This window comes from Epinephelus lanceolatus, chromosome 1 (assembly GCF_041903045.1).
Source record: "Epinephelus lanceolatus isolate andai-2023 chromosome 1, ASM4190304v1, whole genome shotgun sequence".
NCBI lineage: Eukaryota > Metazoa > Chordata > Actinopteri > Perciformes > Serranidae > Epinephelus > Epinephelus lanceolatus.
In genome coordinates, this window is record NC_135734.1 from 44,870,986 (window position 1) to 44,888,524 (window position 17,539).

The 17,539-nt window shown below is 41.6% G+C and overlaps 3 protein-coding genes across 3 annotated transcripts; 1 reads left to right on the forward strand and 2 right to left on the reverse strand.

The window, feature by feature from the left end:
• Positions 1–1,535: 1,535 nt before the first annotated feature.
• hesx1 (HESX homeobox 1) lies at positions 1,536–4,497 on the reverse strand. The gene is made up of 4 exons (XM_033627406.2): positions 4,363–4,497; positions 2,457–2,596; positions 2,243–2,344; positions 1,536–1,736 (listed from the first exon to the last, which is right to left on the reverse strand). The coding sequence occupies exons 1-4, from the start codon at positions 4,481–4,483 to the stop codon at positions 1,536–1,538; spliced, it is 564 nt and encodes a 187-aa protein (XP_033483297.1). The 5' UTR covers positions 4,484–4,497.
• Positions 4,498–7,584: 3,087 nt separating this feature from the next.
• On the forward strand, positions 7,585–10,084 carry LOC117257309 (zinc-binding protein A33-like). The gene is made up of 2 exons (XM_033627405.2): positions 7,585–7,715; positions 7,799–10,084. Exon 2 carries the CDS (start codon positions 7,816–7,818, stop codon positions 9,205–9,207), a length of 1,392 nt encoding a protein of 463 aa, XP_033483296.2. The 5' UTR covers positions 7,585–7,715; positions 7,799–7,815; the 3' UTR covers positions 9,208–10,084.
• An 850-nt stretch (positions 10,085–10,934) lies between these two features.
• Positions 10,935–17,304, reverse strand: cyc1 (cytochrome c-1). The gene is made up of 7 exons (XM_033625567.2): positions 17,166–17,304; positions 14,733–14,923; positions 14,480–14,606; positions 14,131–14,288; positions 13,879–14,039; positions 13,477–13,577; positions 10,935–11,622 (listed from the first exon to the last, which is right to left on the reverse strand). Exons 1-7 carry the CDS (start codon positions 17,244–17,246, stop codon positions 11,518–11,520), a joined length of 924 nt encoding a protein of 307 aa, XP_033481458.1. The 5' UTR covers positions 17,247–17,304; the 3' UTR covers positions 10,935–11,517.
• Positions 17,305–17,539: the final 235 nt, after the last annotated feature.

The window sequence follows — 17,539 nt, forward strand, 5'->3', positions numbered from 1 at the left end:
AATTCCTTTTTTGAGAGCTCGATATAAGGGAAGCAAACATGACCCGCTTGTTTAGTTTAATCCAGTTTTACTTTCTTTTGGGTTTGAGACACTGGGAGATACTCTTGTCTTTAAGTCATATAGATGGTGTTATCATTAGTTTGTCGACTTTACGCAGGCACCGGTCACTTGCAGGTGCCAGGTGGGAGCTTCTCGCAAGATTTTTAAGTATCTTGTCTCCTCGTTCAGGAAAAAAAAAAAATACCACGAAAAACAGGGAAAAAATTCCTCAGAAAAACAGAAAAAATTCCTCAGAAAAACAGAAAAAATTACTCAGAAAAACAGGGCTTTTTTTATTTGTCAAGTGAATGCAATACGCTTCCGTACCCCAAAGACTCCAGTGTCTCGGAAAAAGATTTTGTTATTAATCTACATCTATTTTTAGCGACGTTTTATATCCATGAATGTAAATTTGCTAAAAGCCTGCCTCTTTGTCCTTCAAAGGAGAACTGAAAAGCTATATGGCTTCCATTGAACATTCGTCCAACTCTCTAGCTATTAACACACATCTACAATGTGCTATTTTTAATTTGTTCTGATGTATGTAACCTTGTGTCATTCTGTTAAACGTTTTTGTACTTTGTTCTTGTACGTGTTATACATGTCCTTAACATGGATGTTCTGTACAATGATTTTTCAAAAAGAAAAGTACTCAGATCTTGTACATTACCTAAGTAGCAATACTCCAATGCAGTCAGTTACAAGTAAAAGTCTCACATTATAAAATTTTTCTTAAGTACAAAATTATTACCGTCAAAATATACTTGAAGTGCGCAATCAAAAATTAAAAGCACTGCTCCATCTCAGAATAAAGTACAATATAATATATATTTGGATTACTGACGCATTGATGTGTTGATCTCTTTAAATATGAAGCTAGTGAACGTGTAGCTAATTTCAATTACTTTAAATACATGCATATTTATTCATTTATACTGGTATGTAATTATTTGTTTGAGTTGAAGCTTTGTCTGTAGTTGACATGTTTTTCCTATGTCAACTCAAAAATATGAATGAGAAGTTTATAACTTAAACAATATATCATGTTGAGCGCCTGCTAGTCTGAAACAAATAAAAAATGTTGCGGTGAATCTTTTATTTTCTCTCTGGTATTAAAAACACTGTCAAAGGTCTGCCCAGTAAAAACCTACAGTGTGTCTGTAACAGCCGTGAAAAGGTTGATGCATCTTAATGCCTGTTTCCTATGGAGAGGTCAGGGACGGACAAGATTCACATACTTTAGTTTTAATTAGACTTTGTACAGTTTAGAGAACAGACACATATTCACATATTAAAGAACATTAAACAAACTGATCCAGAGCAGCTCTCATAATAAAGTTTTATCTTTAAGACAACAGAAATATTTCCACAGTGTGCCTGATAAACGAACTTTTTGTGTAAACATTTTACTCTTGGTAGGGTTTGTAAGCAAACTGTGACTTCAGTTGTCACCGTTTGTTTTCCAGACATCCAGAAACAGGATGAGTTTATCAGCATTACTCCTCCTCCACCTCAAGCTGCAGACGAGAGGCGAGCCGCTGAGCGAGCTCCAGGTCACCTCCCGCATCCCGCTCAACCTTCAGATGACCTATGACCTCATGTCTGACCCCGAGGTCCGCCACGGCTGTCTGAACCAGCTGCAGACGGGTTTCTCTGAGGGAACGCCGCAGCTTGGCTCGCCGGTTCTGAAACCAGATCTGAGAAAGAGAGCGGAAAGTTAACATGGCAGAGACAACAGCAGAAGAGCTGCTTGTCGTTAGTGCTTTCATGTCGGACGTTCTCCCTTCTTTCTTCTTTAGTTTATATTCTCACACTCAGAATGTTCCCTTTTTTTCAGTTTCTTATATTAGTCACACTATGTTAACATTAAAACACATCTTTGGACAATCACCTCTGTACATAGTTGCACAAATTTTCTGTACATCATATTGTGATGTGCAAATATTCTACATGTCTTGTGCATCTTCATCGTCTCTCCAAACTTTCCAAAGATACTAAATGGGTGTAAAATACATACTTGGTATCTCTGGAAAGTTTGGAAAGATTTCCCTGGAAATTAAAATGAGGTTCTTTGGGTTTAAACAGAATCTGTATTGACTTTGCACACTGGGTTAGTTTAAGAAGTTAAAACAGCAGCAGCAGCAGCAGCAGCAGAGGAGCTATCTTCATTTCACAGAGTTAAATTCTCAGTATGTGTCTGAACCTGTATTCTGTCCTCATCCAGGTCCAGTCTGCCCGCCAGCTGCTCCCTCAGCTGGATACCTGGGTAACAGTTCACCTGAAACACTGTCTCCAGAACATTCACCTGCACAACACACACACATATGAGATTACCAAACTCACTATTTGAATGAAAGAGAGTTCTTTCTCTTGATCTGTTTTTGAATGATTAATTGACAGACTGACTGACTGATTACCTGGCTGTTGGTGAAGGCAGTGCGTGGTCTGCGTCCGATATACCAGTTGGATGTTGGCCTGGCAGAGTTCACCTGCTGAGGATGATGATGATGTGGTTTTGAGCACAAACTGTTTCTGTTCTCCTTCTCTGCTCCGATCTCTGGATACGTAGGAAAACAAAAGAAGAAGAGCAGATTGCACATGAAACACCTTTTGTAATTAATTATCAGTTCTTTCTCACAACATTAAACCTATTGGGGGAATTTTTCCAGTACTTTCAAATACGATTTTATGTCCTTGATCTAACACATTTTACACATATTAACCCTTTGAAATCTGAGCAATTGGCTTGATTTCTTTTTTTAAAAAAAAATGGCAAGAAGGCAGTGATGAACAAAAGAAGAAATGACCGATAAAATTAGCAAGAAATTACCAAAAAGAGAAAATTAAAAACAAGGAAAGAAAGAAAGGCAGAAAGAAAGTTAAAAACATACAAACAAGGAAATTACTTGAAGAGTGCCTAAAAATTATAATAATTCTGTAACATAATTTTAAACTGTAATGATAATAATTCTAAATATTGTAGTAATATATATACATAATATGTCTTTCCCCTATTTTTTCACGGTTTAAAAAAAAAAAAAATTCTAAATCTACTTTCCCCCATGTTTTTGAAAGACATTTGCCAAATCAATTTGTGAAAGGTGTCTGAAAGCAGCACAAGAAAAGTTTAAGGGTTAATATATTACAAATCTATATGTAAAAGTATATTAATGAGTTAATATTAGTCTTGAAAGAGATCAGTTTAATATTGATATCCAAAAGAAAACTTTGAATTGTTATCCATTGTGTGCTTTATTCCCTGACGTTCAGTTTTACTACTTTACAGTTCAGTTGTATTTAGTTGAACAATGAACAGAAACACTGAAGAAACTGAACGAACAACAGCTTGTTTAGAGGGTTCCCTTTCATCTATTGCCCCAGAACAGCATCTTGTAATAACTTCTTAAAGCCTGACACAAATTTTCAACAGCAATGGGTTTACTGATAGGAAGGATGGAATTGTTTTCTGGCTTTCCAAAACCAAAATGTTCAGGCAAAGGAAAATATTGCAAAACTGAAAGTGATTGTATGTGTACGCATGTACTAAACATAGCAGCTAATTTAAAGCTAAGCTGTAGTTAATATCTCTCAGAGGTCTTATACAATCACACAAATGAACCAAAAATTATATTTCTGCAATTATAGACATACACATGGAAAATTCAAAAATAATAATAACAATAATAAAACAACTTTTTACATTTAGTAGAGCAGAATTTTATATTATCAGCTGTAACTTTTTATACAGTTACAGTCATAGGTATAGATTCAAAAAAGAAAGACAGCAGCAGACTTTTCTTTTTGACAAACTCAAAGACATGTCCACCATATATTAATGCAGGAAAGGCACAAATTGGTGCATAAAGAAATCACCAGAATGCAGCAAATTTAAATGTTTGACTCTTACATGTTAAATTCTCTAATGGAGGACCCCCAAATGTTAAAACAATACCTGTGCCTATGGTTACAGCACTGTATGCAATACTGTGGTGCTCTGTGTCATATATTTTTACATCAAACTAAATGGTGTTTATGTCCGCAGTAATAATGTTGTACCATCTCAGCTGTGACTTCACATTTTATTTTCTGATCAGTTACATCACACTAATTTAGACGAGACAGAAAACATTGAATCAAATGGCATTTAAATACTGTTAACACATGAAACAAGACAACTAGTAATGAGTCAATTTGATTCTATAACGATATCTTTACTTTTTAGCACTACAGTAAGATTCAGATCAGACTGGCGGTTGGTGCTTTGTCACTAGTAAACAAACTTGTACAGAAAATAGTTCAAGATAAAGACTTTTATCTCCTCACCTGCCCACGGTCGGTGGAGTTTCAGGCAGGTTCCAGGTCTTTCCAGCTCCAAACCCAGAATCCGCTCGATGGAGAACGCCGGCCTGCTTTCTGCTGTCACAGGAGCCACAGTGGATGCCATAGTAATCGATCTGACTCAATAAACAACCTAAAAAACTACTGACGACAACCAAAAAAAGAAAACTGTCCCATAAGTTGATTTTCTCTCAATTAAAAACTGATGATACTAAAGGTTCTATGCTGTGGACCTGTGCTCTGCAATCAGCTGCAACAGTGAATGGATGATGAAGTCTGAGGAACATGTGAAGCAGCAGGAAGACAAACTGCTGACTGCTGGTTTAAATGGGAGTGGAGGATTTACAATGGCCACCTATTAGAATTAAGAAGTGTTTTTTCCATGTGAATGAGATTCCCTGAGGTTCCATGCAGCAGCTAATCTCTCACTCAGTGTGTGTGTGTGTGTGTGTGTTACTGAGAGAAAGCATATTTAAATTTTTAGTTTACTTAGTTTAACAACTCTGCTAAAAGAGAGTATTTGCAAACTTTGCAGGAGACAAAAAACATTTTATGTGTGAGGACGAACACGTGTGTGTATTTGTATCAGTGTTTTCCCACAGTGATTCGCTGAATGAGTGCGTGTGTGAGATTAGGTTGAGGAGCCTTTTTAGAAACTGTCACCGGTGTCACACAAACACAAAGCATAATTCCACCCTTTTCATCGGAATTACCAAAGTAGAAAATCAGTTTAGTTTTCCAACTAAAAATACGTCCATGCTTCTGTTACAAGTCTGTGACGGACTCTAATCTAATAATAATAATAATGATAACGACGGCAATAATTACGATCCGGGGAGATCCACTAATACTATTAGCCTAATCTGTGTGTGTTGTGATGCAGATGAAGCTCGTAGCGTCTGAATGCAGGTTGAAGCAGCAGGGAGGAAAACCTTTTCACAACCAGATTAGCTCCTAATGAAGGCCTGAAGCAGCTTTAAACTAACCGCACACTTGTTTATTTATCCCTGAATGAAAGGAAGGATGGGTGTAAGGATGTGATGACAACAGGCAGAGAGGAAGGCTGTCTAAACTCAGCTTTAGTGTGATGATGTGTGGAATACAGCTGAAGGAATATTTCAGCTTCTTTGGAAGTAGACTTCACTTTCTGCCTGAGAATGATACAAGAAGATTGTTATGAGTCTCATTTCTGTGTGTTAAATATAAAGCTGGAGCAGGAAGGTGATAGTTTAACTCTCCTGGGAGTCAAAAATGCCTGGGCAGTGGCCTGTGGTGTCAGATATGGACACAAAATGCACCCTTTAGCATCTGTATTAGATGCTACAGGCTTTTAACAAACTCCAATGTGAACCCATCAGTGTCATTATTAGACTATAAGAGCAATGGGCAGAGGATAAAGCACGAAAAGTCTACCTAGGGCGGGTGGTAGGGGAGATGGATGGGTCCAACAAGCACAGGACTTTGACCTAGTAGACACATGTATGTGCCCTGGGTGAAACTAAACATTGACGCTGAGTTACGTCGGTCATTACTCACTTGAGTCTGAAAGGTTGTGGTTGATGTTAGCCACATCCCTCCATCCATTCATCCATTTTCAACCACTTATCCAGAGCCAGGTCGTGGGGGCAGGTGGCTGAGCAAAGTCCTCCAGATGTAACTCTCCTCAGCAATGCTTTCCAGCTCCTCCTGGGGGACCCAGAAACGTTCACAGGCCAGATGACATATATATAATTCCTCCAGCATGTTCTGGGTCTGCCCTTGGACCTCCTACCGGTTGGATGTGCCTGGAACACCTCAAGGAAGCATCCTGATCAGATGCCTGAACCACCTCAACTGACCCCTTTCGACACGAAGGAGCAGCGGCTCTACTCTGAGCTCCCTCTGCATGTCTGAGCTCCTCACTCTATCTCTAAGGCTGAGCCCAGCCACCCTTTGGAGGAATTTCTGCTGCTTGTATCCATGACCTCATCCTTTTGGTCATTACCCAAAGCTCATGATAGGTGAGGGTTCGGATGTAGATAGACCAGTAAATCAAAAGCTTTGCCTTGCAGCTCAGCTCCCTCTTCACCATGACGGTCAACCGCCGATCCATCTCACGCTCCATTCTACCCTCACTCGTGATCAAGACCTGGGGATACTTGATCTCCCTCACTTGGGGAAGTAACTTACTCCCAACCCAGAGGAGGCAATCCACCATTTTGTGGCAGACAACCATGGCCTTAGTCATGTGAGTTGACTAATGTGACTTATGCCAACCACAATTTCTTCCTAACCCTAATCAAGGAGTCTTGTTGCCTAAACCTAACTGGCACTGACATCTTCCTAGACCATACTTGCCACCCTTACCAATTTCCCTGGGAAACTCCTGTTATTTTGGCCCTCCAGGGATCACAATTCCCCATATTTCCCCAAATATATGACACTTTTTTCCTTTTCAATATTACAATCTGTTTTTGTAACTGTACAGCAAGTATAAGCCTTATAACTTGAAAAGGTCTGCTGCTTCCACCTGGACATCAATACAGCTACACTAAATGTCAGTTCGTCCTCTCAAGTGAGTATGAGACGGAGAGAGAAATAGAGAGTATTAAGAGAAAGAAATACTCAGGGTAATTGCAGACATCCTGGAAAGAAGAATTCCCATTTCTCATGGAAGGCTTTAAAGAATTCCCTTTAATGAATATGGTCACTTCTGGCTCCAAAAAACCCCCCAAGATGGCCACAGTCGAAATGTATGAACTTGAGGCTTTAAACTGGGGAATCCACACACCAATAGGTGACGTCACAGTGGTTACGTCCATTATTTTACACAGTCTGTGTTTTTATCCCATACATTGACAGAAATGTAACAACAGGGGGAATTATGTAGTGGAAAGATTTCTTGGGAAATGGTTTATCCATTAAGATGGTACTTTGTTGGGGCAACTGAGGTTACGGAGCACTGGTTGTTACCAAAACCAGGCAACCTCTCTGGCTGCAAATAATGAAATTAATGATGGCTAAATTCCATTTAGTTGTTGTGATTTCAGGGGTTACAACACACCCATCGTTACTATATTTAGTAAAACCTGTGCTTTCCCTACTGTGACAAGTCAAAAAGTGTGCTGTGAGAAAGGCCTTTGGAGGAAATGCGAAACTCCCATTACCTCACAAGAGCCCCACCCTGTATTGTACCTGACTCATCTGAGACATGCCAGTAAGAGACTGCTGTTCTTCCTTGTTACCAAATACACACACTGCAACATTAACTGTCAGTTCAAACTAACCACATCCAGAGAGAGGACGGCTTGAAGAGAGGACACGGCCACTTAAACCTGTTCCAGCAGCCCACACTGCATGTGAGTTTTACACAGAAACTGGACTCAGAGTCAAAGTAAGTGTCACAAGTGATTCACTGTGATTTCTGCCTGGTGTCTTTCAGCTTCACTCAGAGAGAGAATGTCTGCCGGGTCTGAGGAGGATCTCTCCTGTCCTGTCTGCCGTGATATCTTCAAAGACCCTGTTGTCCTGGCATGCAGCCACAGCTTCTGTAAAGACTGTCTGCAGAACTGGTGGACGGAGAAATACATACAGGAGTGTCCAGTTTGTAAGAGAAGATCATCAAGGGGTGATCCACCTTGTAACTTGGTGCTAAAGAAGCTGTGTGAGGCCCTCTTACTGAAGAGAGAGACGAGGGCTTCAGCAGGGTCTGAGACTCTCTGCTGTCTGCACTCTGAGAAGCTCAAACTCTTCTGTCTGAACCATCAGCAGCCGGTGTGTGTTGTTTGTCTGCATTCAGAAACACACTCTGGACACACATTCAGACCTGTTAATGAAGTCGCACTGGATCACAGAAAGGAGCTCCTGAAGTGCCTGAGGCCCTTACAGCAGAAACTGAGGCTGTTTGAAGACGTTAAAGGAAACTGTGACCAAACAGCAAAACACATTAAGGTCAGGGCCCGACACACAGAGAGGCTGATTAAGGAGCAGTTTAAGAAGCTTCACCAGTTTCTTCAAGAGGAAGAGGAGGCCAGGATCTCTGCTCTGAGGGATGAAGAGGAGCAGAAGACTCGGATGATGAAAAAGAAGACTGAGGCTCTGAGCAGAGAGATAGCAGCTCTTTCAGACACAGTCAGAGCCACAGAGGACGCACTGAGAGCTGAAGACGTCTCATTCCTGCAGAACTACAAGGCTGCAGTGGACAGAGTCCAGCAGCGCCCCCTGCTGGATGATCCACAGCTGGTCTCAGGAGCTCTGATAGATGAGGCCAAACATCTGGGCAACCTGACCTTCAACATCTGGAAGAAGATGAAGGACATGGTCTCCTACACTCCTGTGATTCTGGATCCAAACACTGCTCATCCAGAACTCATCCTGACTGAAGATCTGACCAGTGCGCTATTTGGAGAGAAACAGAAGCTTCCTGAAAACCCAGAGAGGTTTGACTACTTTCGGATTGTCCTGGGCTCCGAGGGCTTTAACTCAGGGACTCACAGCTGGGACGTTGAGGTTGGAGACAACACAGACTGGTTTGTTGGTGTGGCAGCAGCGTCTGTCCAGAAGAAGGGAAAACACCCATGTAGTTTATGGAGAGTAGGGTACCTTAACGGTAAATACACAGCACGCTCTCTATCAGACCCCTCCATAGTTCTGTCAATGAGGAGGAAGCTCCAGAGGATCAGAGTTAAACTGGACTGGGACAAAGGAAATCTGTCATTCTCTGATTCTGACACTAACACACACATACACACCTTCACACACACGTTCACTGAGAGGCTGTTTCCATACTTTAACACTATAAATGCACACCCACTGAAGATATTACAAATTCCTGTCTTTGCAGTAGTATGACAAGGAGCCTTATCCTGATGCTGATCTTATTCAGGAGATCATGTTTATATGGAACATGAGAAACCTGAGACACCTGAACTACAAAGCCAGTTCAGCATATCTAGGACATCTTTTTGTTACGTGCTTTGACCAACCCTAACATTTGCTGTCTGGATAACAGGTAAAACAAAGCTGTTTATCAACTAATTTAGTCAACTCTGGGTTTTCCTACCCTGAAGTTACCCCGCTAACTAGTACAGGCCTCAGGTTATTCTTTTCCTTGTATACAAGACGCTGCTGCCACTGCCAAGGACAAAAGCAGACTGCAGAGCATCATTTGCTCCGCCGAGAAGGTGATTGGCTGCAATCCGCCCTCCCTCCAGGACCTGCACGCCTCCAGGACTCTGAGGTGCGCAGGAAAGATTGTGGCTGATCCCTCCCACCCTGGACACAAACTCTTTGAGACTCTCCCCTCTGGCAGGAGGCTGCGGTCCATCACGACCAAAACCTCACGCCATAAAAACGGTTTCTTTTCATCTGCAGCTGGCCTCATCAAAAAAATAGCCCCCCCCGCCCCCCGGACCTAACACACAGTCGGACATCTCTTCATCATCTTGGTCATTCACCTGTCACACACTGCATTCCGTTGATTTTGCACATCCATACTTTGCACACAACCCTATTCATATTTACAGTGTACATATTTTTTATATTACTATTATTATTTGCATTCAGATTTTATATTTAATTGTTTATAGTATTTCCTTTTTATACTTATACTTCTAATTACTCTTTATTTTTATGTATTTTATATTCTTTGTTATGCACCAATTCACCAAGTCAAATTCCTTGTATGTGAAAACCTACTTGGCAATAAAACCGATTCTGATTCTGATCACACTAGTATCCAGGGATCTGATCATGTGGGTGCAGTTGTGTTCATTTCTTTCTATCTTAGCCAATATGCTCTGTACCACCAAAGACTGGATATTAATGGATATGGAGTGGAGTAACAAGGACCCTCATGCACATGTAAATGCACTCATTGTAAACACAGACAGTTTTATAAATGTGCACGGCTCTTTGTTGCTGCAGTCAAAGCAGGGTCTAAAATTAGCACCCACCACCTGCCAGATCCAGGTTAATTACTGGCAGTGGCGTGTGAAATAGTCAGGCCATCTGCCACTTTGGCAAACAGGGAAAAGTGCAAAATGGAAACACATTCAATAAGCATATGATTGAATAGAGCTGCACACAATGCTGTTGTCATTAGAACCGTATTCGCTTTGACAGTCAAAGATCACAGAATTCTGATGCTGTGTTTAGGGATGCACGATAATATTGGCACGTTGTGGGAATCAGCCAACGTGCTTTTTCTTAGTTTGCACAATGAATGAATATTAGACGTTGAAAGGCACAGTATATGTCTCCATCTGCTGGTTGGCCTTCATGATAAGAGCATGCATGCATTATATGATGTTAATTCCACTACAGAAGAGACTTACTGTTTTGTGACTAAACTGTTTTCCAGATTAATCAGATTCATTTCCTACATTTTCAAAGGATTAGTGAGGTTCAACTCTGGAGGTCAATAAATTATTACCTCATAAGAAAGTTTGTTCATTCACCATTTTATTAGATATTTACACGACAAAGTGTTGAAGCAGATTCTGCAACGAGTCAGACAGAAATGATTAAACTGTGTGTGACATGTGTCCTGCTGCTATGAACAAAACAAACCGCCCAAGTTTCCTTTGAGATAATTTATTTTGTACAGTAAAACAGAGATTCAGAGGTTGCATTGCATCCACTGAGTTTTTGTGGTGATGACAGGGGAGGATGGATTAACACACACCCAGGATGATGTTACACAATCTAACGGCAACCTTTTCTCAGCGTTTGTGTGACTATTGAATATCTTACAAAGATGGGCAGTCAACTGACTTCTCAGTCGATTGTGACAAAGTGTCTGATACGAGATGTCGAGACCTGAACTGCTGCCAGCGATGACTCGATGCAGATCAAACAAACTTTGTGAGGGGTGGGTTCAAGAACGCCACAACTCTCAGACACACTTGCACCACAGTATTCCAGATAAAGAAGAGTCTGTCACACAAATGGTTCTACCACGCCAACAACTAAAAACAGGCATTCTTCTGTAAGAACAAACATAATATATACTCTCATTTCTCTACCCCCTCTTAGAAAGGCATGTGTGTGGTTGTCAGTTGTTCTTAGTCCGTATAATCATCGTGAGGTGAGCGTTGTGGGGTCGTTGAACGCAGCCCCTCTCTGGTAGCTTTAGGCCCAGGTAGGGGTGTTTGTTTCAGTTTACTTTGGAGGCCTGTAGGCGATCTTCCTGCTCTTCAGCACAGACCACCTGTGTCTCTTCATATAGTAGATCAGAGGGATGAGGATGCCGGAGCCCAGCAGCAACTGGAAAGAGAACAAGAGCACAAAGATTAATCTCATGAGCTCCACGTTTACACCCAGTTTTCACTGGTTCTACGTTCTGACAATTCTTTGTTCAACACAGAGAACTTGAAACAGCCGTAGTGGTGATACAATGATTTCCGAAGCAAGTGTATTATATTAACGTATTTTAGTCTGTAATCTCTGGCAATCTTTGTGTTGTGTTTTTGTACTGTACTGTGTTTGTGTGGTATTTGCATTTGGTCTTTGTCCTGTCATTAAAATGTCACTTTAAGAAAGAAAAGGTTAAACAAAAGGGGATTTACAGGTGTTTTTTACAGTTTATTGAATTCTGCATGACCTGAAAAATTTGCAGTCCGAGCAACTTTTCCAAAAATTTGAACAATCACTGTAAATTCTCATGAGTTGCCAAACTCCCTTGTTTCTGGTTGTGAAGATGCAGACGTGCGACGCTAATGCCTCACATTTACCAGCAAACATTTCTGCTTAAGACCCTGCAAGGCAATTCACTGATGTTCAGCACGGAAGTGGGGGTACACTGTTTTCGCTGCATACAACTTTGTGGTGGAGCACAAATGGCATCAATTGACACTTTGTAAGATACATCACGATGACAGAGGTTGTTGTTTCTATATTTGTTGCCCATATTCAGAAATTCAGAACAGTGTGGTTTTATTCTCACTGGAATAAGATGCTTTCAGTGTTTTTACTTAATTACACACACATCAATATCACAACTATTTTTGCAATTTTCATTTGCTCCTCAATGTCTCTGCAAAACAGCTTCTAAAACAATCATAACATGCAAAGCAATTTTTGAGAAAAGCTGCAGTGAAATCAGGCAATTAAGGCTGCAACCATCCCAAAAAAAGAAAAAAAATCCTGGAGGGGCTGCCATACAACAGGGAAAAAAAAAATCAAAAACCTTGCCTTTTTAAAGGGCAGAAAGCCGGTATCAAATGTCAGGTCAGGTTTGTAATCCGTTTCTTATTTTGTTATCATATATTTACTGATTTAAATAATATTAGACTCTACTTTATTCAGGAAACCTTCTTGTGTGGCTGCTTGTGTTATAGTATTATCTAACAGTTAAAAACTTTGGCTCCTATTGTTAAAAGAAAACCATGTGTAAACGCCCCAAAGAAAAGTCTAGAAATAAGTACTGGTTCAGTACTGGTACCTAATCTAAGGTTTCACATTGGACCTAGTATCAGTGAAGCTTAATTTCAGCCCAGATGCAATCTAAGGTACATGTTAGGGATGGGCGGATCGATACCAAAATATCAATACTCTTGATACTTGAGTTAATAGGATAGACACCAAAAAAGGGATCACTTTCTCTCTTGTGTCTCATTTATTCGTATTTCAAGAGTAAATCTGTGTGCAAACAACATTCTATTGCCGTGAACACATCTAATGCATGTACTTTTTGCTTTTCCGCTGCTTATGTGTAGTCTGCACTCAGACAGCTTACTCTAGACCCAGCAGCGTTTTCTTAGTTTCACTTTCACTTTCACCCAATGTTGGCATTAAGAGGATGGTATGACCGCCTCCCAGCCCTCCTGTCTACTGCTGGGACCTGCGAACCCTCAGTTGTGCTATGTATAAAACCCTGTACGCATCCATGTGACTGTAGCCGTCTGTGGGCGTTCGATGCGGAGAAAAAAACGACAAAGAGCTTGGAGCTGCAGCTAAAAAGAGGGGAGGATAAAAAATAAGTAATATACTAAAAAGAGTCGTATCAGTATTGATATCGGCGACTCTGGCCCTGTATTACTTGGTATCTGATCAAAACCAAATTTTGTGGCATCGCCCACCCTTCGTATACGTGTGTGTGTGTGTGTGTGCGTGCTGTACCTTCAGTCCCATGCGTTTGCGTTGGTCGTGCTCTGGCTCGGCAGCCCACCTCAAGAACGTACATACATCTTTAGCGACCTGGCTCATGGTGGCAGGAGTTCCTATGGCAACAGACGCAGACAACTATCAGCACAAAGATTTTAACAACAGCAAACGGTTACACACTCTCACACACAGAGTGGCTGTAGATAAAATGGTTACATCTTCTTTCACAGTATCTTCAAAGCTGTAGCAACTGACTGAAATATTAAATGTGTACTGAAAAATTAATGTCTATCTATCTATCTATCTATCTATCTATCACAAAGTAAAGCATGTGATGAGATACCACTGTTATTTAGTGGGACCGGTCAATTGAACGGCCCGACAGCAGACTGTGCTGCACGCTGCATATTTACATACCATCGTCATACTCCAGCACCTCGTTGTAGATGGGTGGAGCCATGCCGATGGCCTGGCCAGGGAAGTATGGGTTGTAGTAGAGTCCCTCTCTCACCGTCACTCCTGCTGGAGGTTCGCAGTATCCTGTCAGCAGGCTGAACACGTAATCCTCTCCTCCATGTCTGAGGGAAGCGGGGGGACACAATGAGTACACACCAAGGACATGTGGATTTCAGGTTTCACTGTGCTGGTATTTTGTCTTTCAGGAGTTACCTGGCATTGACAATGTAGCTGAGGTCTGGAGGCAGGGCTCCGTTATTGGCGACCCGAGCTGCCTCGGCATTGGGATAGGGCTTTGGGAAGTAGTCCGACAGCTTTCCTGGCCGGGTGAACATCTCTCCACTCTCATCAGGTCCGTCCACGACCTCAACCTGAACACACAAGACACCTTTAAAATATGGCTGAAAACAGACTATTAGATTGACACATGCCCAAATACAATGATAGTTTTTCTTGTTCATGTTTATAATGTCTAATACTACAACATTTTTATGTGGTCAGTTTGAAACTGCTCCACCGCTGAGTCTATCATTCTTATGCTCACACACACACACAGCCTCACCTCCTCAGCAATGGCCTTAACCTCAGCCTCCGTATGCGACACTCCCACCAGGTTTCTGAAGGCCAGGTACTCCATACTGTGGCAGGCCGAACACACTTGCTTATACACCTGGTAACCACGACGAATACTGAAGGGGCAGAGAGGGTGACAGAGAAAGATGGTTAAAAATATGGTCATCCTTTGCAAATGATGGGTCAGATTATTGCAGACACCGTAGAATGTGTGTGTGTGTGTATGTGTCCATTCTACACACCTAGCGTGGTCCAGAGAGGAAAGAGGTCCAGCGTGGCTCCAGGGGTAGTTAGGGGGGTGGAGCTCAAGGTCAGAGGCTTTAACAGCTTGGTGCAGCATCAGCGCGAGCCCTGCCCCGCCAGCTGTAACCACACCTAGTGTCGTCAGGGCAACCTTCTTGTTTCGAGGCAGGCTGGCGAAGGACATGTTGGCCTGCGGAGGATCAAGAGCACAGGATATCTGTTAATTACCTGAAAACATCCCAGTACGACGATGTACAGCTAATAATTCAAAACACCCCATTACGTCATATACAAGTACTTTAAATTCTGTGGGATACGACTGAGATCAGGACCCATTAATAAACTAATCTATTAGTAGATTAACATAACATTAATGTTTGGATGATTTTGAGCAAAAATACCAAGAATTCTCTGTTTTTTGTAACCCAATGTGAGTACTTCCTGTCTGAAACATGTCTGGTCTATAAAATATACAAAAATACTGAAAATCCTAATTTCTGGAAGCAGCATCTTCTGTGACATCTTCACCTTGCCCAAAATTATTCTGATAACTGTAACACAAGGTAAAAAGGAGCAGCAAACCCTCACATTTGAGAGGCAGGAACACGGTGCTGTTTGGCATTTTACTTGAAAAGTGAAGTAACGAGTAAGAAGATGATCAAAATAGTTGCTAATTAATTTTCATATTGATTCAACTCTAGTAAGCAGAGAGAAAAGTCATGTTCAGGACAGTGCTGACTGTAACAACATGTGGGTTTTCCACAACAATCATCTGTCAAACTAAACATTCACCTCCAAACACAGCTTTACCACATGGATACTGTTTGGTGAGTTACATTCATCACAGTGCCCTTGCTTGAAGTGTGTGAGTGCTTGTTGTCCTTATGGAACTGCCCTTCAGTGGTGCCTATGTAACCAGGCAGGGGGCATCACATGACAGCATCTCTGCATCAGCACACAAACACATGCACACCAACCTCCATCTCCAGACAGGCAACACTCACTAACAGTAGAGGTAGCTAAGGAGTGAGCCATCTTGCTTCCCTCTCATCCCTGTCTAGAGCTGCCACTGTTTTGTATCGATCAGACACTGATGAGAAAATGGTGGCGGGTAAAGACAAAGCTCACATTTCACTTATCCTGGAGGATGTGGGTGAAACTCTGACTAGAAACTGCACAATATGCTTAAATGTTAAGAGCAAGGCAAACAAAATGGGGTCATTTTTCTTGACTATTAACTCTAAACTGTTGTTATTTGATGACTGCCAATAAATAGCACAGTTTGTATAAGGGCAAGTCAAACGTGACGTTGGGCAAGTTGAGTTCTGGCCCGTTGCACCATAGACATTTAATGTAACTTTGAACCCAGTACAAGATCAGTAGCTTCATACCAGCACTCTTGAGTGGCATTCATTGTAAAGCATTATGGAGCTGAAATTCGATCAATTATTGAAGCATTTTCTAAGAGAAGAAATTTTGCATCTATTGCTCTTCTTTTCTTAATCAATAATATCTAGTTGTGTCCAGTTTTCGAGCTGTCAATCAGACAAATCAAAGCGTCTCAACATGTCACATTTGACTGTGATACATATTTTCTGACATGTTATAAAAAAAGTAATCAGAAAAATAATGAGCAGAATTATCAGTATAGACACCATATTGTTGCAGCCATGAAAACAGGAGGGGCTCACTATGATTACTGATTAAACAACACAAAGACATCAAATATTATATTTTTCAACCCCATTGAGCGCCAGCAAACACATAACGTTACAAAGCAAAGAGTTCAAACTGGTGCCAGGACGCACCCATAGGTGCCAGTTAGCTCACAGACGAAGGATAACGCATACGTTACAGCTATAAACGACTAAAGACGGCTCTCTTCACCGGAAGTCCTTTCAGTCCTTGAAATGCTAACATGCTAGCCGATTAGCTCAGCTGCTATGGCCGTTGATGCTTATAATGGAATGTGAACGCATCGTGACCCATGTCGAGATAACGATCACATACTCCAACGTGCACATAAGTGTCCGTGTACCGTTAGCCAAGGTGGAAGTTTAATTCTAGTGGCCCTGCACATTCGCCGGGTGGATGACACGACTTCATGAGTTAGCTAACCGGCTAGCTTGTGAATGGCTAGCGATGGCTATCGAGTAATTGAGACTTGTGACATTTGCTGTCGCAGTTCTTGACGCCATGGCGGTCTCTACGGTTCAAGAGTGACAAAATATCCTGAGAGCTACTTTCACAGTCGTTGCTGACATCCTAAAAATGTGTGGGATCACGAGTGACCTTGTCTCACCCTGCTGACAGCAGTCAGGCTAACATTAGCTCGGTGCTAGGACTCCACACAGCAGCGCTAACCCGTCAAAATGTCATTTTAAACACACTGTGTCCTGGATAGTAAATATAATATTCATCTGTCGACCTACCACGGGGGTCTTGATAGCTTTCGGTGTGCCGAGGAGGGCTCTCCCACTCCCCGATAGCACCACGACTCGTAGCGCCGCCATCTTCTCTGCGGTTCTCTGAGCTCAATGAGAAAGCTGCGTGGACTAGCGAGAAGCCTGGCATAAGTTCTTCCGGTCGGAACCTTCAAAATAAAATCAGACTTTGTGAAGTGCACTGAAGACCCATCGAATCTGAATTTAAGGTGGACTTTTTAAAGCCTATATTAAGAAATCTTAATCTAAGACATTATGACTTTTTAAAGACCTGTAGACATCCTGCTTTAGTTACTAAATTGTGCTTACTGAGGCCTAATTTCAATATCTAAAATTCCAGGGGAGTTTAAACAAACACAAAT

Bases quoted from the DNA above. Each gene is read 5' to 3' on its own strand.
- cyc1 (XM_033625567.2), bottom strand. From the start codon at position 17,246: ATGGCGGCGCTACGAGTCGTGGTGCTATCGGGGAGTGGGAGAGCCCTC. The intron at 14,289-14,479 runs GTGAGGCTGTGT...TTGTGTGTTCAG, and splicing joins TTAAGGCCATTGCTGAGGAG to GTTGAGGTCGTGGACGGACC. The intron at 14,040-14,130 runs GTAACTCCTGAA...CGCTTCCCTCAG, and splicing joins AGCTACATTGTCAATGCCAG to ACATGGAGGAGAGGATTACG.
- hesx1 (XM_033627406.2), bottom strand. From the start codon at position 4,483: ATGGCATCCACTGTGGCTCCTGTGACAGCAGAAAGCAGGCCGGCGTTC. The intron at 2,345-2,456 runs GTAATCAGTCAG...TGTGTTGTGCAG, and splicing joins CTGCCTTCACCAACAGCCAG to GTGAATGTTCTGGAGACAGT. The intron at 1,737-2,242 runs GTTCAGACACAT...TCTCTTTCTCAG, and splicing joins TGGATGAGGACAGAATACAG to ATCTGGTTTCAGAACCGGCG.
- LOC117257309 (XM_033627405.2), top strand. From the start codon at position 7,816: ATGTCTGCCGGGTCTGAGGAGGATCTCTCCTGTCCTGTCTGCCGTGAT.